Below are 19,276 nucleotides of genomic sequence, written 5' to 3'. Positions count from 1 at the left end.
CTTAAGTGGAGGTACTTGACCAGGTAAAAAGCCATCAATCCACACTAAATTATGCCTAAGCAACACCAAGTGATGGAAAACTATCTCATCTCCTATCTTCTCTGTGATCATCTCTGACTTCAGATAAACCTCTCTTGCTTTTAAGGAAATTTTCCAATGCATTTCTTTGAGAACAGCCTGACATGAAAATCTTTGCTTAAGAATCAGCCTTGTTTTCTTCCCTCAATCCTGTAAAGTTTGAAAGAGGCTGACAGGGAGCCAGAAAAAACACACAGGTCCATATTTAAGGGATTGATTAATAACCTCATCAGTCACTCATAAGTAAAACATCTGTAATAATTTATAAAATTCCTGCACTCCAGCTTAGACACAGTAAACATGTCACTGGAGAGATGACACCTTCCTGAACTTTGACCTATATACATCACGTCCAATTGTGCTCAAGACTTTAAGGAAAAACAACCGCATGAAAACTCCCCCTCCACCCCAGTGATCAGACCCCTGCCAGAGCAGTTCTGCCTCAAGAATTAGTCACACAGAGCTAGTCTTGGAAGCTCCTTAAACACCTCTGCTGCTTCAGAAGTGTGTCTTTGCCTTGAGCAGACCAGCTAATTTTTCCAGTAACACTTAGATAAGGCATGTGGCTGCAGCTAAAACCCTCAGGAATGCAGAAAAAAAAAAAACACCTCTTCAATTTTCTTCTAAATCTCTTCATTTCCTGATCAAATATGAATGTTCAGGAACTCATGTGTAAGTACTGTCACCATGTGTAACTATTGTCATAACCCAGGACTGTATTAGTCTCTAAATGAGAAATCCAAAACAATCCAGATCTATAAATATTAGAATTTCTCATAAATTTTATATTTATCCCAGGGTGTAGCTGGCTTAGTAATCACGTCTAACAGATGGACACTGAAGGAAACATGTTGGTATATATTGAAGCTAATGAGCTTCAAAGTGACATCACTGGTCTTTTGATTTGATTCTATTTTTACCTCTCTTTTTGGTTTTCCTAAGGGCTGTTGTAAACAAAGAATTCTTTAAAGCATAGATTTTAAGAATTCCAACCAGAACAGCTTTCTATTGAAACGTGGACGAAAAATCAAAACTCCACAATTCCTATAAAGATTTGTAGGGATGGTATGTTTATTACAGCGCTGGCTGCATGTGGGGATCGTTCCCCTTCAAAGGACATGCACACCCCTGAGAACTCCTGATCCCTTTTTAACCCTCTTTACTAGTTTACATATGCATAGTGTTTCACAATAGGTTAATGCATATTCATTCTACTCATATCACATTACACTTACAGCTAGTTACACTTGTAGCCAGGTTTTTATCAGAAAGTACAGCAAGAACAGAAAGAACTCCTGGGTCACCCTGCCCTGTCTGTTTCAAGGTTCGAGGAGCCTCTCTTATCTCTTCAGCTTGGAAATTCGCATACTTTCTCCTCAGCTGCGGCAGTTTTACTAGTGCTGCAGAGTTACCAGACTAAATAGCATATTTTACTTATGCTAGCAAGCTCAAAGTGGCACATTTCACCTAAATCCAAATGGATTTCTACCCTGTTAAATTTTCACTCTGTTTCACTATCTTTTTACAGTTAAGATAGGGATAACATGGTAATGATCCTTTCACCCCAGATAACACCAAATGATCTCTAGTCTTCTCCCTCCTTCCTTTTCCACCTAAGCAATTTCACTACAGGAATTTTATCTAGCTTGAGTTCAGATATTTTCCAGGATATCAAAAACAATACAGACATCTACTTCTGTAAGTCACCCCATGAATCTTGCAATCACAACTTACTTCAAACAGAAAATTATACTGAAGAAATAGAGCATTACAGTTTGCTGTATTTTACTGTAACTTTAGAACTGCTTTATGTATAAAAATCTTGCAGAAGCTTTGAACATTAAGGATACTGGAGTCACAGTCCATATCAATAGAGATATTTTATTCTGCAAACTTCAAGCACACAACAGAGATGTTTCACCCTGTAAATCTGGAGGAGTAAGAGGACAAGGCAAGAGCAAAACAACCACGTGTGTTTTGTGCGCAAGTGCAGGGGCGCACAAGTTAGGGAACTCATGTCAAGAGAGGTCTGTGAGAATTCTTCTCCCTTCATCCACAATCATGGCAGGACTTCAAGGAAGGGGAGCCCCCCTGCTGGTAAAATTTCTCAGTAAAGTCTCCAGTAAAGAGCCAGGCTGTACAAAAAGCAAGAAAAGCTTGAGAAACTGCAGAGAAAAAGAACCTTTTCAAATGAACTAAACCAAAGCAACTGCCTCCAGCTTTCCAAGTGGCTTTCTGACAAGGAGCAGGAAATGGAACTGTGGGAATATGGGGAGAACTGAGTTCCAGTGACTCAGCACACATGACAGCAGGCAGAATTTTGAATTAGCTAAAACAGAAGGGTGAAGTAAGCAAGTCAGCAAGATGAGTGCTGGAATTGTCTTTCTCCATACTACAACACTAAATACACACAAAGTGCAACACAGAAAGACCAAGATAATTATTCCCAGCAGAGATCCACTGGATTAAAAAAATCCCCAAGCTGTCATTCAACTTCTACAAATGAGTGGCATGATGTGAAAAACAGTGATATCTAAACATTTATCAGTTGAACCACATATTAAATAAGTTTCTTAACTTCATCCAAATGGTCTAAAGAAAATGTCTGTTCTTGTTGGGGAAGATGAAATAGGAAAGCCTTATAAATATGATTGCCTGGCAAAAGATTTGGAAAATACAGAAACTATAAGCGAGACTGAGATGAGAACAAGCTTTGAGATACCAAACCTTAGCTACTGAACAACTAGAAAATAATAGTATAGCCAGCTGTAGGCAATCCCCCCTTTGATTAAACAATGCCCTCTACCTACAGACAGGTCCAAGGGTCAAATGGAATGTTCTGTCTCCCCCCTCAAATTGTATGGTTCATCCCACACTTGTAACCCTCCCCGTGAAGCATCAGGTATCTGTAAATCCATTGGCCCAAGTTTTGTTCCGCGCCCACTTTGAGGCCCCCTGATAAGGTGTGCCAGGGGACCCGATGCTCTCTTTGCATCCTCTCGCTCCCCCCCCCCCCCCCCCCCCCCGCTACCCCTCTTTCTCTCTCTCTTCCTATCTCTCCCTGCCCCCACTCCTTGGGGCCTGCCACGAGCTGTGGCTGGCAGCTCCAAGCAGGGCCCCACACCCACGCCCTTTACAATAAACCATATATTTCAAGACCTGACTTCAGAGATCTCTCATCTCCATCCATCCCGACCGTCCAGGAGTCCAGCATTTGCCACATATTCTTAATTTGAAGGGTATCAAATATACTGCTTTAGCATAAATTATTTCTTTTTAAAACAATTTAAAAGTATTTTCAGCTGCTGAATGCAACATCATTGGAAGAGGAAACAACAAAGCAAATCTGGCTACATGAAACTGCAAAAATGGCTGCAGCAACACATTGTTATGAAGGAAGAAATCATTAAGAACTTAACTATTGCTTTTGAGCTAGAACTCAAAGACTAGCAGAATGATGAACAGAGACAAGTTACTTTCCTGGAACTGTTCTTTAAAATGGTTTATCTGTTTGTATATTTACATTGAGATTATCTGTATGCAAGCTCTAAGGTAAATTTTACCATATGAGTTTCCTCAGTATTGTACATCAAACCTCCTGCAACTGCAGCAATAGTAAAGGCAGTAAAGCATCCACCTCTCCTTCTCAAGCATCCTCTTAAATGAGGAACCAGAAGAGATGGACTTTAGGAGAGGTTGTGAACATACTGCACATACTGATAACACAGCCTGAAGAAGTTAAAAAAGAAATGTTGCAATATGCTTTCCTTTGTAGTATTCCCTTCTTCTTCTTGAAGTTCACAGAATCACAGAATTGTTAGGGTTGAAAGGGACCTCTGAAGATCTCCTAGTGCAAGGCCCCCGCCAAGGCAGGGTCACCTAGAGCAGCTCACACAGGAATGTGTCCAGGTGGGTTTTGAGTGTCTCCAGCGAGGGAGAAGTTCAGTACTGTTCAGAGGGTTTTGAGAAAGGGCTGTGCTTACCTGCTCTACCAGCAATGATACAAGGCTTAGGAGGCTGCATGCCTGCAATCCTGAGAGCCTCAGCACAAGGAGCCTTTGCAAGAGATGGAAATTAGCAATTTGACAATATTACTGCAGTGAAGAGCCTAACAGTCTATGGACCTTTTGGACTTGGATAGATGGAAATAAGGATCTCTGCAGGGGCTCAGGTCTCACAATACAAAAATTTAATGCCTTCTACCATCTAGTGTGGGAGTTATCTTTGTGAAAAAAGAATAAGCAAAACAGTTTCCTGAACAAAGGTAAGAAAAAGTAGCTCGCTTTCATGAAGTATTGTCCAGAGGGGTTCAGGAACTGAATCTCACCGACCCTTCCAGTAATAGCATCAAAACTCTCTTCACGGAAGGAGATATAGGTCAGAGAGCCCAAGCCACAGGAGGGCAATAACGAAAGAAAGCACAGCTTGATTCCACTCTTTGGCAACACATAAGAATTAGACAGCAACTGTGGTATCACAGAATTCTTGTCATTCTTTACCCTATTCCTGTACTAATTAAGAGACTGAACAGTGGGACTACACACAATGTGTTTCCCACACCATAGAGGAGGATGGGAAAATTTCACCACACCATAGAGGAAGATGGGAAAATTTCATGAATGCAAATTAGCATCTGGGGATGTCCAGAGCACTAGATAAGCTATGACGACACAGAGTCAACTTGGAATTTATCACCAATTCTTGTTCTACGCCTTTTCTTAAGACTGTTACTTATGGCCTTTGCTTTCTATGTTTTTAGATACTTAATTTAATACTGCAATAAAGTAAATGTTTTCTAGTCCCTGTGGGTAGATGATCAATGTCAAGAATCAAAACAGTGACGCCCAATTCTGCATGTACAAACTTCTGTTGCCCAAGCTACAAAAGCCAGACAAGCAATCTCAGGACTGGGCCAGTGCACTGGTCCACAAGTCCTCAAGGAAAACAAGTAATTGTTTGTCCACATTAGCAGGTAATGCAAGCCCACCAGAACATAAGAATAGATCAGAACAGCCGACACTAAGGACCCCCACATCTTCAGAGGCACAGATGTACACCCCACAAGCAGCTGCCTCAATCCCAGTCTCACTGGCTGCTGGTACTGGGGCTCAGTCCCACTCCAGCTGCTGCTGCCTGGACCCACACTCCAGTCACCGGCATGGACATGTGGGCACCTGTGACCTGTGGTCACACTCCTGCTGTTGACTCTTGGGTTTGCTCACTCTGGTCTTTCCCATTGCTTCACCACAGACCCACAGGATCTCTTCTTTGTGGTCTGGCTCCAGCTGCTGTGCTCAGACAACCCTGCAGCCCCAGAACTAAGGTCCTCAGGCAGGAAGGGATTTAAAAATAAAGGAAGAGGCTGTGCTGGGCACAGACAGACTGGCACACCGACTGGTCTGCTATTTATATATGACCCACTCTTTTTATCTTCTTATTCCTCTATTTTCCCATGCTCACTCCTCTCGAGGTCACCTAAACCTCTCCCTTTCCCTGTCTTTTTTTCCTTTATTATGCATCCCAGAAGTCCTGCATCCAGCTCGAATTTAAAGGCATATTCCTAACTTTTTCACCCCTCATTTAAAAACCTACATAAATGTATTTGATATTCTATAAAATTGAGTATCATGCGCCCAATTCTTAAACTGCTTACACAGATTTTCTGCTACTGGCAGGTGGGAGAGCTCTTCTAATTTTCCTAATTGAGCTAATTAGAAACGCATTTTTGAGGATGCTGACTCTTCATCTCTAGTAAGAAATCGTTTAATACCAATAAACGCTACAATCGTGCATAGGAACCTATCAGTATGGTTTGCTCTGGCTTTTTTTCTTTCCTTCTTCTCAAGAGAGGTAATGATTTCAGGCACCATTTCACCTCAGAGACAGGGCATTTAAATCATTTTCAAGAAACTCTGAGGAAGAGTTAAGGTTGTGGGTTTCTCGAGCACTACTGGATTTTATTTGCAGTCCAGGCAAGTTGACAAAGGAAATGCTATGACAACGTTTCTTTTTTTTCCAACCTAGAAGACCTGGGAACAACTCCTGCCACTCCAAGATAGAACTATGAGACTTAAAACCCCAGCAGCCCATCATATTGGTAAGGGGGTTTGCAGTGTGATATTCCAGTAAACATTCATAAGCAAAACAATGAACACTCTTAGTTCCAGTTAAAGCATTATGGCTTAGCTGGATAGATAAAGCTAGTAAGAGCACTGAGTGAGATATTTGGAATTTCTAATTTCCTATTTTAAAGGAATCTATTTTCTGCTAGGACTACCCTTATGCTATACTACAATTACTGGGTACACTGTACATCAGTTACCAATATCACAAAAATTAATAGAGGGAAATTTGTAGTATTTACTTGATACTGCATAGAAGTGGCTTGTTTCTATACTCATTAGTTATGTTGCACCTACAGAAAATATTGTTTGGCTGCAGCAGTATTAAAAAGAATTTCTTTCAACAGTCCCACACTTTAAAAATTAAAAAATAATTATACTGTGCAAAACAGTCAGCTGAAAGTCTGCCACTCTTTATGCTGACTTGCAATCCAAACCAGCATGCAGATCTCCCAAACTGAGTGTTTCCTCTAAAATGATCCTAAAACATCCTCTCATTTAAGTTACTTGTGGTAATTGCTTGCTGTTTATGAATTTCCAATTGTTAGGCTCAGGCTCTCAAACCAAGAAACAGAGAAAACTACTTCATGAAAACAAAGTTTGGTAGACAGCAACATTGCTATGCTAGCTCTAGGCCACCCATTTCCTCTACTAGTAAATGCAGTAGAGAGATTCAGGATATTACTGAGTTTTGGTTGCTTGCAGGGTAGCAAAGGCTTTCCTTTAGCCACTCATGAGAGAGGGACATGTTCTCATCCAAATAATCATAGCTCCTGTAGAAGAATTTGAAAGGAATGCAGTATTTTGATGTAGCCATAGGCTTTCTCTAAACACTTTATGGCTTTTTTGTGGAGAAATTTTGCTGGAAGTAGTAGTTTTTGGTAATTCTGTCTGAGCCAAAACTGAAGGGTGAACCTAAACTTATGTAAAGGCAAGATGTCCTATTTTTGTTGTGAAATTTCCACTTTCCTTCAGAAATGTAACAACAGCCTGAAACTGAGTTTTGCACAGAAACACTCCACTCCAACACAAGCTGATTTTACTTTCAGTTATGGAATGCACTGAGGTGCTGAGCTGCTTAAACAGACTAAAATGTTATTTCTATGCAAATATAAATGTGGAGAGGGAACAATTTGTCATTTGTAATTTTGTCCAGGAGATGAGAGACACCAGCATTGTTCTTTTACCAAAATTACTGTAGGAGGCATGGAAGAGCAGGCACTTCAGCATTATGTACATAGCACAGCCAAGGTGCATTGCCTCGGCAGTAGCAAATCCTTTTAGCAGTAGAAGAAATTCCTTCTGAGGAAAGGAAGTGACAGTAAACCCACATTTTAGCAGGCAGGACATCACACACAAACCTGTATTTACCTGCAACTTCTTGTTCTGAAAGACAAGTCATGCATTTTGAAAAAAGTTATTTATTTTCACTGCTTTAATCTCTCTACTGTAGTGTTAGCACTTAACATAAGCATCCACTCTTCTACTGTCCTATTTACAATCCACTGAAATGTATACTCTACAAATACAATACATATTTTCAGAAATGTAAGGGAAATGCACAATTTGGTAAGGTTTAAAAAAGTGACACTCATCTGTACAGGGTCCTCAAATCATCCAAAAAGTAAAATTTACAAGACAGTATCCACACAGCTATGTAAGGGCAGGTGCTACAGTGACAAAGCAGCAAACTTGCTAATACAATAAAATACAGAAAATAAAATGCTTTGGGGCACCAGATAATACACTTAGTACCATTGAAGTTGTAAATTTAGTAACTCATATTTCTAGAAACATGTAACTGCAAACCTGGAGAACATTTTGAAAAATATTAAACATTATATACACATGAGGTAAATGTACCTTGGTCTTTTAAGAGGTAATGCGAGTTTAAAGGAACAGATATGGTGAAGGGATTTTTTTGTTTGCTTGTTTTTTAAACACAAAATGATTAAGACCTTGCAATCATTTCAATGGCACAATATAAACAAGGAACTAACTGAAAGGTGAATTTCATGGCAATCACACTCAGAGCCATTACTGAAAAAATAAAATAGCCTCTTACTTCATTTGACACCTTCATGTCCCCATTCAGTCAATACAAATGTCTTTACTTATATACAAAGTCTTTCTTAGGATTACAAGCAGAACCATACAGGAGGGTGACATTGTGTCATACTTGGAGAGTCTGCTTGAGAAACATCCCAGAATTCCAGCTTTTAAGGTTGGAAGGTCCCTGAAGAATTCCAGCATTTCAAAAATGACATTTCAGGCTTTTCAGCATCAGACCATTTCCAATGCTCCTTGTTCTTCATGTCCATATCTATCTGGTCACAAGTCTGTAAACCAAACTGAGGCTTCAATGCTACTAAAATGTAAAGTTGATTAAATCCACAAAACTTAAGTGAATGTATAATGTGTGTAATATTTACAATAAACATTTGCATCAGTATTAATCAGAAACTGTTTTGGTATATACTTGAAATGATACAAAATTAATATTTTGAATGTTAAAATATTTTGGTCCCCCTGGATTTCCAAGAGCAGATCTGGTGATATTACAATCTTAATTTAAAAAATACTTATGTGTACCTGTGTCCATATATATAAGATATGATCTTACACAGGTAACATTTAAAGTTACATAATATATACAGACACAGCCTTTGTAAAAGGTGTTCAGTTCATATAATGGAAAAAAAGAACAAAGCTTGAAGTCGTGGTGTCAGAACTGAGGATACATATAGCTCTACTCAGAATTTTCCTGTTCTGCAGCCCAATAGGAATGATAAGGTTGTTCTAAAATACTTTTCTTAGGTCATACACTGTCAAGCATCCTTCTGTGCTTTGTTTTTGCAAGCTTCTATTACAAAGCTAAATTTTGAACAAAGTAAGAACAGTTGCTAGCAATTCAGGAGAGTGAAGGTTGATACAATAAAACAGTTATATTGTTGACAGAATCATCTGCGTGTCATGACACTGCTCAGCTGCTGTACATCCTCTTTAAAATGCAACAGAACTGTTCTGTATATTTTAGGAAATTAAATGTTTTGTTGATAAGGTTTTGTGGGAGCTAAAAGAGCCACTAAAAATTATTAATTATACCATAAACACTCCTGTAACCACCAAAACTACTATAGAGATCTGAGGCATGCCAGGAGCCTGGTATTTCTGAAGTAGGAGCTGTACATTTGTATCAATGGTAAGGACCCCAGGACACCTATGGAAACTTGAAATGTAAGGAAGTTACAAAACAAAAAAGTTAAATTGCTAACTAGGAAGCCTTTGAAATTAGATGGAGACCTTGACCTATTTTCATGATGACCTGTTTTTTTTAAGTACCTGTACAGATACATAGAACTTGCTAGAGAGGCTGCCAAGTAGATAGGCTTGGGAGTTACATTATAGTCAAACTTTTTTTTTGAACAGTTAATTGAAAAACTCTGTGGTGCACAACTGTCCATGTACACAAAGGGATAGTTTATTTAAAATACCTACATGAAGTAATTTTTAATCCGGCTTTGATTGACAGAGGCCTGAAACACATAAGCCTGACTTGTCAGATCATGCCAAACATAAGTGTGACAGCTGTATGTATGTTTAAGCCTAATTAGTTTCTAAGAACTTCTCTTACTTTTCCCTTTTCTCCTGGATACTGTCTTTCAGTATGAATAAACGAATCCATTTTGTTGTTGGCAAAAGCATTTAATTATTGGCAGTTTGACCTCTCAGGGTCTGTAATTCTGACATAATTTAAACTTATCTCCAAGCAAGCAGTAAGAATATGGAAATAAACAAAAATTAACTGTTAAGGCTTTTCTTGGGTAAGGCTTGTGTCACCTACATAGCCTCTTCTTCCTGGGCCTCATTCCTCTTCCTGCTTTAGATGCCACACATCAGACCATGGCATAGAACCTCAACTGTGCTGCTGCCAGCAACCACCCTGCCACTGCCACTATCTTGGTAACAAACTCTCAGTGGGCTCTATGCCAAGGGATAAACAGAAAGCTAAGTTAAAGGTTGCCATGTGTGTTGCGTAATGGGATGGGTACTGATGTGTTCTGAAGAGTGGCAGATTAGGCAGTATATTAATTATCAGGCATATTTACAAACTGAAATACTACTGTTTTGGACATTAATGAAACCAAAGGTCAACCAGACTCTTCCTAAAATTGTAATTGCTGGTAACAGCAGATTTTTGTTGTACATTTGGGCAGGAAGCAATTTAATTTCTAAACAAGTTTGTGAAAGTATTATGATACTGTTAAAAACTCAGGGAAATCTTGACTAAAGCCATGCATATTCTTCTCTGTTCTTATGACAACACAAGTCACCATAAGCTTTGCTCTTCTAACAATGAAGAGGATTGCTGGAATCTCCTGATATTTGCATCCAAAGACCTGCAGCTCACCACCTTCTCTAGCTCATCGCTTTGTGCATGAAGCACACACAACATACATGCACATAAAACTTAAGCAGCTTTGAACTGTCTAATACAAAAGCCCAAATAACTTTTCTCTAATGACAGGTGCATTTAATCCTTGTGTAATTGCAAATATTGTTCTTTGAGCCTTAAGACTCAGTAGAACTGCACAGAAAATATGCTTTTCATACTTATTTAATGAAGCAAAATCTCCCTTAACATTTTACTCTTCTTTCTACTTTTCTGAAGTAGATAAGTACTTCATGCATTTTAGAAGTACCACTTAATAAAATCTCCTGCATAATTATCACTCGTAACTTGACAATTACAAAATATGACAGTGAATTTACTAGCTTACACTATTTAAAACTCTTACAGTGGTTTCAAGAGTCAGATTTTGGTAAAATTGAAGATATTTTATCAATTATGTACTCACTGTTGCAATGAGTGAGATTTAGCACTTAGCTAGGCAAAGGAACAACTTTTAACTTTTATTTTTGAAGCCAAAAGTACCATAGGCTTTGTACATCCCTACTATTTTGCATTAGAAGACTCAAAAGTGGCACTTACTGGTGTAATACAATCTATTTTGAAGGCAATGTGATGTTCTGAAAAAGTGGAAAAAAACCAGTAATCATGTATAAAGTATAGTTGCATAAGTTATGTTCCCACAACTGAATGAGGTCAATTTATAAGTCAAGGTAAGAGTCCAAAAGATGCACTACCTTAACAGCTAGCAAGGTATACTCCAACAGTACATTCACAATCTGAATCAAGGAATCAATACAGTGGTTCAGAGTAGTCAATGTACCAGGCAGGAATAAAGTTGCTTTAAGAGCCATCAATGCACTGTAGAACAATATAGCGAACCAGTTTCATTTTAGAAGTGACCTTCTACTTTTAGCACAGTTAACTAGCGAAGACCAGCTATCAACATCCCAAATAAAAAAATTATAGATTAATGAAACTAGAGTACATGATGTTTTGTAAGTAACCTGGGAAAGAGGTTCACAGTGCACAGAAAGAGCTAACACAACTGTTTAGCACATCCACAAAAATCCTAATAAGTGACATTCCTATGAAGTACTAAAAGGCAGCAATATCCTTCTGTTCCCCCAGTGAGGTAGAACAATTAACCTTCTTAACACGCCACTCTGTTGCAGATAGGGATTTTTACAGTGTTCTTCGGTAACAAATCCAGGATTACATTTTGATCCCCTCCTGTTGACTAAGTTGTGATAATGTTTTCTTAATGCGCAAAGCTGTCAGCCGAGCAGCTCCGTTGGCATACCAGCATTCCCGCATAATTTTTGCCATCACTCGTAATGCCTGCAAAGGAAACACAAGTAATTATATGCACTGCTGTTCCAGTGTAGCCCATGGAACTGCTGCTCTGCCTTAGCCTCTTTGGGCATTTCTGAAGTTCACTACTAGTACTACAGCTGCACAGGAGAGTGTGCTGTTCAAAAGAAAAAACAAAACAAAACAAAACAAACAAAAAAAGAAACCACTTTATTTACGGAAAAGTAAAACTCTCTAAATACTGTAGAGAAAACATGGTATTTTTCAACAGACTTTTGGCCCATGAAAACAATACTTTAATGAAAAATTAGTAGCTTGTCTGTAACTGTTTTCTGAATTTTCACATCACACAAAAATACACTTTTTTTAATTTTAAGGAGTTACTTCAATGCATAGCAATTAAGTTCATGAGCTGTCTTCCTCAAATTGAAGCTCAGCAAGGATTCTAAAAATTTTTGAAGTCTTTTTATCCTTCAAACAGCCATTCTTTGAAATCTGAGTGTTTCTACATGTTATTTGTAACAAAGCAAATAACAAAAATGACAGATTAAATATAGTAACAGCTCCAATGTACCTTGAAAGCTCTATTACCTCAGTCATTTTAATCCCAATAGCTTCCTGTCTCTGTTGGTACATTCATCAACTTTCTCTCCTTCCTGTGCACTCTTGCCCAGCTCTTAGCTATGCATTCATTCCACACATGCCACAACCCAGGTTCCCTTCTCTATCCAAAGCACCCCACCCTTATCAGTACCTCACTGCTTCTGCAGCCCACTGCAACTGCTGCCCCAAGCTGTGAGTCAGAACACCCTGGCTCTAGCCCCCGCTAGGCTCCCAAAGCAATGCTACAGAATATTCCCTCTGACCAGTCTGGGTCAGCTCTCCTGGCTCTGCTCCCTGTCATGCTCTTGTCCATCCCCAACCTACCTGAGAAACAGAGAATGCCTTGAAGCTGTGCAAGCACTGTTCAGCAACAGCTAAACCATCAGTGTGCTATCAGACGGTTTTGGTCACAAATCCAAAACACAGCATTGTGCAGCCTACTGTGAAGGATGTTAACTCAATCCCAGCCAGACACAGTACAATTTATTTGCAATGATGCTTCCCACATAATGTAATTCAGATTAGCTGTAATTTATATTAGCATCATCTATGCTTCACAGGAAGGGATCCTAGAATCCTCCATGCAGAGTTAGCTATTAACTTGTATGAAATTACATTTAAATACTTATGCATAACCAAGGAACAATGCTTTTAATAAAATCATAATGATTAGAATGAAATTAATTAAGTTCTCCTAAATTAAGTTTTTAGTGATTTCTCCTGAAATCACTAAAAACTCTAGTGCCCATTAAAGCAGCTTTAGCAAGGTTAGTTAATACCTCACAGCTCTGCCATCTGTTTGGAATATTTGGCCTTAACTTCTGTTCACACACAACTTTCCTCATTTCTTCAACAGAAGGATCTGAAGGAACGAGGTCATAGTATGGCAACTGGTAATCTTCGTGGATTCCTGCAACAGGTTGAAAATAGCTTTATTTTAGCTAACATTGGATTACATATTCTTCACTTCTTACTGTGTTCCTTATCAGTACCTTGTTTTCATTTTTAAAAATTACATCACAATGACAGACAAATAAATAAACGAAAATCCTTAACCATACCTTCGGAGTGTTTACATTACCCTCGAAGGATCTAAAATTTATAAAATTGGAAGAGATATAAGCTACATCAAATCTTTCATATGCTATACTAACAACATGCTTCTTCAGAGCACATGATTTATAACAGCATTCATTTAAAATAAGGTCTAGATTTATCTGAACGCATTATAGCTAGGTCTTGTGGTGCTTGCCTCCTGCTCACAAGAGTATTAAATTTTACCCTTTTCTCCCCTCTATGTAAATATTTGGAAGAAATTAAAGTAGATAAGAATATTTCCTATTTTCTTCAACAAGTATAGTTTGTCGATTTAGAAAGAGGTTGAATACAACAGTTATCATTTACAGGATTAACAATTAGAAAGTCTGAGATAGACTGGCTATTACTTTGCACTGTTTTTTTGAGCAAACTATTTGCAGAATCTGAATAAGTTTCTTATAATTCCTTAATATGTCCCATTTTGTAAAGATTGCCACGTACCACCAATTGAACACCGCCGAGCTATTTCCCAAAACACTAATCCCATTGCATAGATGTCTGCTCGTTTGAATGACTCAAAATGTTTCATATTTATGGAATCATCTAGAACTTCAGGAGCCATATACCTGTGTGTGGGAAAAAAAATTCATAAACACTTAAGAGTAGAAAAAGTTCAGCACTACTGATCAGCTCAAATACAAAAGAATGCATTTTTGTGGAAAAGGAGGTAAAGAAAAATCTGCTTCTTTCAGATTATCCGATCAGAGACAATTCAATGTAAAGGGATAAGTAAACTGAGATAAACAAACAGAGAAATCGGGAGAATAAGTAAAATGTGATACAAACAACTACAGCCATAAACCTGATAGACAAGGCACAACTGAGACAGTGACAAAGACCGAAAGTCTCCAGTTCCTCATTGACAGGCTATTAAGAAACTCCAGGCATAAATTTATAGAGGTGCAGTCTGGACCTTATGACTGCTAATACATGGGAAAGAAGAACACAAAGAGGATTGAGGATATTGAAGGAAGGCCTGTGCAACTATGCAATGTTTATCAAGGAATGTTCAGGACAAAGGGAACAGAAGTGCAGCAACAGATAGAAAAGGGTAGCAAAAGGGGCAGGTGCATAAGAGGTTGCCAGTCTGCACATGCTCACCAGTATGTCCTATTTTATTAAATCCTAACTATTCTATGCAATCTCACTCTCAAGCCCATGTGCATGTGCTCTCTAAGAACTGTATGTCAGCAACTGGAGGCAGGCATGAGTCTGTTCAGGTCTAGCAACTGCAGCAGTACAAGGGATGAAGCTGAAACTAGAGAGGACAGGCTCAACATCACTAGCTGGAAGGAGAACTACAGGTCCTAGGAGCACATCTGCAGGTGGTAAGAGCACATATCTGGAGCTACACAGTGGTCATTCTGTGAATGAATTCTGGGCCAGCAACTGTAGTCTGACAGAAGGTGAAGCCAGAAGATCTGCATTTCTCCAACCCTGCGCAGCTGGTGTGCAGGACTGTAATTAACTAGTAACTTTCAAGCTGGTCTAGCCAGCACCCAGGCAGGGATATTTGCCAGCACAAGGGCCCATGCTGATATTTGAGGGAATCCATGCACAAAGGCATGCATATGAATATATCTGCTGTTTGCTGCTGTGCATTAATCCAGTTGGCAAGTATGAGATCCATGGAGCTCAGGAAAGGGCATTAGACACAGCAAGCCTTGGATGGATGGTTGATAAACGTGCATGGAGTTGTGAGGCTGCAGAAGGGAGTATGTACTTTCACTAATGAAGTTCAATTCTGATTAGCTGAAGAGAAGGAAGGAGACTTGACTGCCTACAGTTATGTTTTATACAAGTTCTGACAGTGTTTTATGTGGGTGTTGAAGACAGCACATGGTGCATAGCAATCTGTATAATCAGCCCTATCAGTACTGTATGTGTCTGTGTATGACTGGTTGAATCTCAAGGAAGAAAGCAGCAGCCACATCCATGGGCCTTGGATGAACAGAGCCCCAGCCCTCTGGAACACACCAGCTGGGCTCCAAAGGTTAAGCAAGAGGAAGCCCTAGCTCCTGTAATCTGAAAAATTTTAGCAGCCACTTAAAATATCCCCTAACAAGCCTAAAGCAGGAATAGACAAGAAGTGCTGGTTAAGAAACAAACACTGTTAAAAATTTCTTGAGAACAAAGGCCCACTATCATTGCAGTACCTGATTCTTCATCATACAGTCTGCAAATCCCACCCTAAACCATGCTTTTTTAAAAATCAGTAAATCATGTTGGTAACAAATGAACAACTGTGCTCATGAATTTGGTTTACCCATATTTCCTTTCCCCTAAGAAACAAGGCCTGAAAACTGGTCATGGCATGCAAGTGGTTTTTACCTTGTTTAGTGAGTAAGTCTGACGTGGGAACATCAAGCAAAATGTCAGTGTGGATGTTACTGCAAGAGCTACTGACAGCAGCATCCCCACTGGCTGCTGAAAAGAATCCATGTTATTTGCTGCATCAAGTCAACAGCAGTGGTAGGTAGCACTGCTCTCTAATTCTGATCGGGTTCTGGCAGCTAAATCCAGTATGTGATGTTTAGCAGAGTTCAGTGTGTTTCTCCACATCACTGCTCTAGCAGTCTCAAGCTGACATATCAATGAAGCAGGCCAACAGTGGCACCTGGTCTTTGAAGAGCAGTGTTGACTGGTAAAAAAGCAACAGGTGCAGACTACTGCAGTGGAATACTGTGCCAGGCAATAGCTCTACGTTTGGAACAGCCACAGAAGCCTAGACATGGTTTCATTTAATCAATAGCATGGTAGGATTTTCTTTTCCAGTACCAGGGATGGTAGACAGAATGCAAGACACACTATTTAGAAGAAATTTCAGGACTATCACAGCTTTCATAACTCCCTAAGAACTACTGTGTCTTACAGAAATTACAAGGAAGCAAGGGCTATCAAGATAAGCAAAAAATTGCAATGAATAGTTGCAGTTGTTCTGAACTACCCAGAATTTCAACAAAGTTTGCTGACAAGAGAGCTCCCCTAAGGCATACAAATTCCCCACAAGTAATAAACACAGCACAAGCAGAGGACAACTGTCTGAAGTTGAGTGTAAGATTTACTTTGACAGTATTTATTGAATGGAAGTGGAGTATTAAGTATTGTTGCAATCTTTGATCTGGACAAGGCTCAAATTATTCTGATCCACCCATATTAAAAATGTTTTAATCAAGAATGGAAGATTATGGTGAATGCTTTAATGCTCTCCAAGGATTCTGCATTAATTGATACTCTTATGGTATTTCACATCCTTGGCACTGGAGCCCAGCAGACAGAATATTTGATCAGTCTTAAGATGACATGAGGATGAAAAGAATGATGGACCTGAAAAAAAAAAAAACAAACTAGAAACCCCAACCATGGTGCAAGATGTCAGCCAGAAACACTAAACAAGCAGTAAAGGAGATTGTCTCGACTTCCGTGAGCCATCCAAAGAACAAGGCTTTTAACAGGAAAGGCCATAAGAGGCCTGAATGTGGCAAAAAGTCTCCCCCCATATGAGTGCAACTGGCAAATTGATCTCTTACCATGGTCCTCCATCAATGCATTTAGATTGGCTTTGGCTTCCATGACAGAGAATGGTGAATGACTGCTGAGAGATTATTACTGGAACAAGAGAGGCAAAAGGCAAGGAAGTCATGTAGTGAGGTTAGCAGCTCAACTGTTTCATGGCTGTTACACAAAAGGGAGAGAAGTAGGCATCTCCTTGTCAGCTTATGTACTGGAAATGCATTGCTTGGCAGAAGCAGTATCTTAGGTTCTGGAGAGAGCAATGCTATTGCATACAGTAACTTTGAGCCAGAGACCTTCTGAGCAAGGTCTACAACTCAGTATCATCCAAGAACGAAAGGATAAGTCTACAAAGAAGGGTACAAAGTATATTGAGCATGGTCTTGCCAAACTTTGGGTACCTGCTGACCTAATTTCTCCCATCTCTTTTAGTCCAAAAGCTCAGTACTTGTCTAAATTTCTTGTACAACATACAGGGAGCTTTGTGTCATCAAATAGACCCATACACAACATGTTGTGTGGCATCTCCCTTCATCAAGCCTATACTCTACGAAGTAAAATTCTGCCCATATTTTGTTTAGGTAAACTTCAGAGAAGCACCCGTGGTAAGAATTTATTGCCAATCTTCTTTTAAAACACAACCTATCTGAACTATCAAAAGTAACAGCTGGACCACAGTTCTAAAAAAAAAAAAATAGAAGAATGAGGGGTTTTTTACTCGCCACAAGGAGTGAGAGAGGGATTCTATTTCCTTCTCAGTTTAAAGCTCACATTCCCTGCTTTATATTGCAGGCTGAGCTGTGAAAGCACACAGTTCATCCCTCTGGTAAAGCTAAGTCTCTGAACAGAAAAGTCAGAAAATAGGATCATCAGTTTGACTCAACACCCTGATCACTCACACAAGGGTAAGTCTGCTTGCTCCCTAGACATACATTTTTACAACAATTATTAGAAAAATACAAACTTCATCAAATGTCCCTGAACTTGTACATAGAGCTTCCATGTGCAGAAGAGGTACTAGAAGTGGCAATCAGTGGGAGTTTAAACTGTCACTGAACAGGTAAGACTTGAACTGTACTATGAAAAATTAATCAGCGGTGCAGAGTTATTTACCTGAGAATGCACAAGAGGAAGAAGGAGGGTCTAAGCCTTTTACAAGAATGAACAATTTTCAGAGAGGTAGAAAGGACTAATGTCTTTAAAAGGGGAAACAGATTTAGCCCTCCTGCTGCCCAGTGCAGCAAGCAAGCGTTGCTACAGCTTCACCCTTGTGAAGAAGCATAAGGCAGATGAACAAGCAATGTAATAATGCCTATGTAAGAAAATATCTAGTAAGTGGGATCTGCAAACACAGCTGAAAGGATGCTTTCTCCAATGACTAAACTAAAGAAAGTAATTGATTTGTACATAATTTTCTTTTGCATGTAGGTGTAGTAGAAAATTCAAAATCACACATGGCATGCACCCTACATGCAGCTAAATTTGCAACAACGAATTCTGAAATAAGTCTGCTACTTGACACTTTGAGAAGGAATAATACTCAGTACTTTATAATTTAGGAGTAGTTCAGGAAATAAATCTTATCTGACCATTTGTGTGGTGATTTTACAATTGGCAAAGGACTAGTACAGCAGAGCTTTAGAATAAAGTAACTTTGGCAGCATAAGTGTCAGTAAAACAAGTTTTCAGTACATATTCTAAAAGTTTTAGTTAACTGAACCTTAAATTAATATTTAAGTGCTTTTTCCCTTCCAAAAAGACACAGCTCAAGGGGCATCTGAGTTCACTGTAAAAACCCAATCAGCTCCCACGCTGCAGTATTGCTTACTAAAAGGATATATTAAAGTATTTTTGATATATAAACTGGAGATTGGACAACACCAACACAATTTTCTCCAACACTGCTAAGCCATATGGGTTTGGCTGTCACATATTTCTCTATGAGCAGTGTCCAAACTCCAGTCTGACACAGTACTGAACCTATAGGCATCAGAAGAATGAAAAGTTGCCCACATCCAAAATGCTTGCTGTGGTTCACTGTTAGTGCTGCTATCTCTGTATTCTGTATAGCTGCATGGATTACTAAGGTAAATTTATTTATAGCTTCCAATTATTATTGCCTGAAGGTTCACCAATG

At 39.1% G+C, this 19,276-nt stretch overlaps 1 protein-coding gene across 3 annotated transcripts in view; it reads right to left on the bottom strand.

Moving 5' to 3' along the window:
• Positions 1-7,601: 7,601 nt before the first annotated feature.
• TGFBR1 (transforming growth factor beta receptor 1) overlaps positions 7,602-19,276 on the bottom strand; it is a 34,938-nt gene continuing 23,263 nt past the window's right edge. For all 3 annotated transcript variants that reach the window (XM_053941623.1, XM_053941630.1, XM_053941636.1), the window contains exons 7-9: positions 14,068-14,192; positions 13,308-13,438; positions 7,602-11,952 (exon numbers count right to left, since the gene is read on the bottom strand). In XM_053941623.1, the coding sequence (XP_053797598.1) occupies positions 11,827-11,952; positions 13,308-13,438; positions 14,068-14,192 (382 nt within the window). In that variant the 3' untranslated portion in view covers positions 7,602-11,826. The remainder of the gene's footprint in view (positions 11,953-13,307; positions 13,439-14,067; positions 14,193-19,276) is intronic.

This window comes from Vidua chalybeata, chromosome 1, assembly GCF_026979565.1.
Source record: "Vidua chalybeata isolate OUT-0048 chromosome 1, bVidCha1 merged haplotype, whole genome shotgun sequence".
Classification (NCBI taxonomy): Eukaryota; Metazoa; Chordata; class Aves; order Passeriformes; family Viduidae; genus Vidua; species Vidua chalybeata.
Note: the sequence above shows the minus strand (reverse complement) of the source record. Positions and strands in the feature narration are given on the sequence as shown.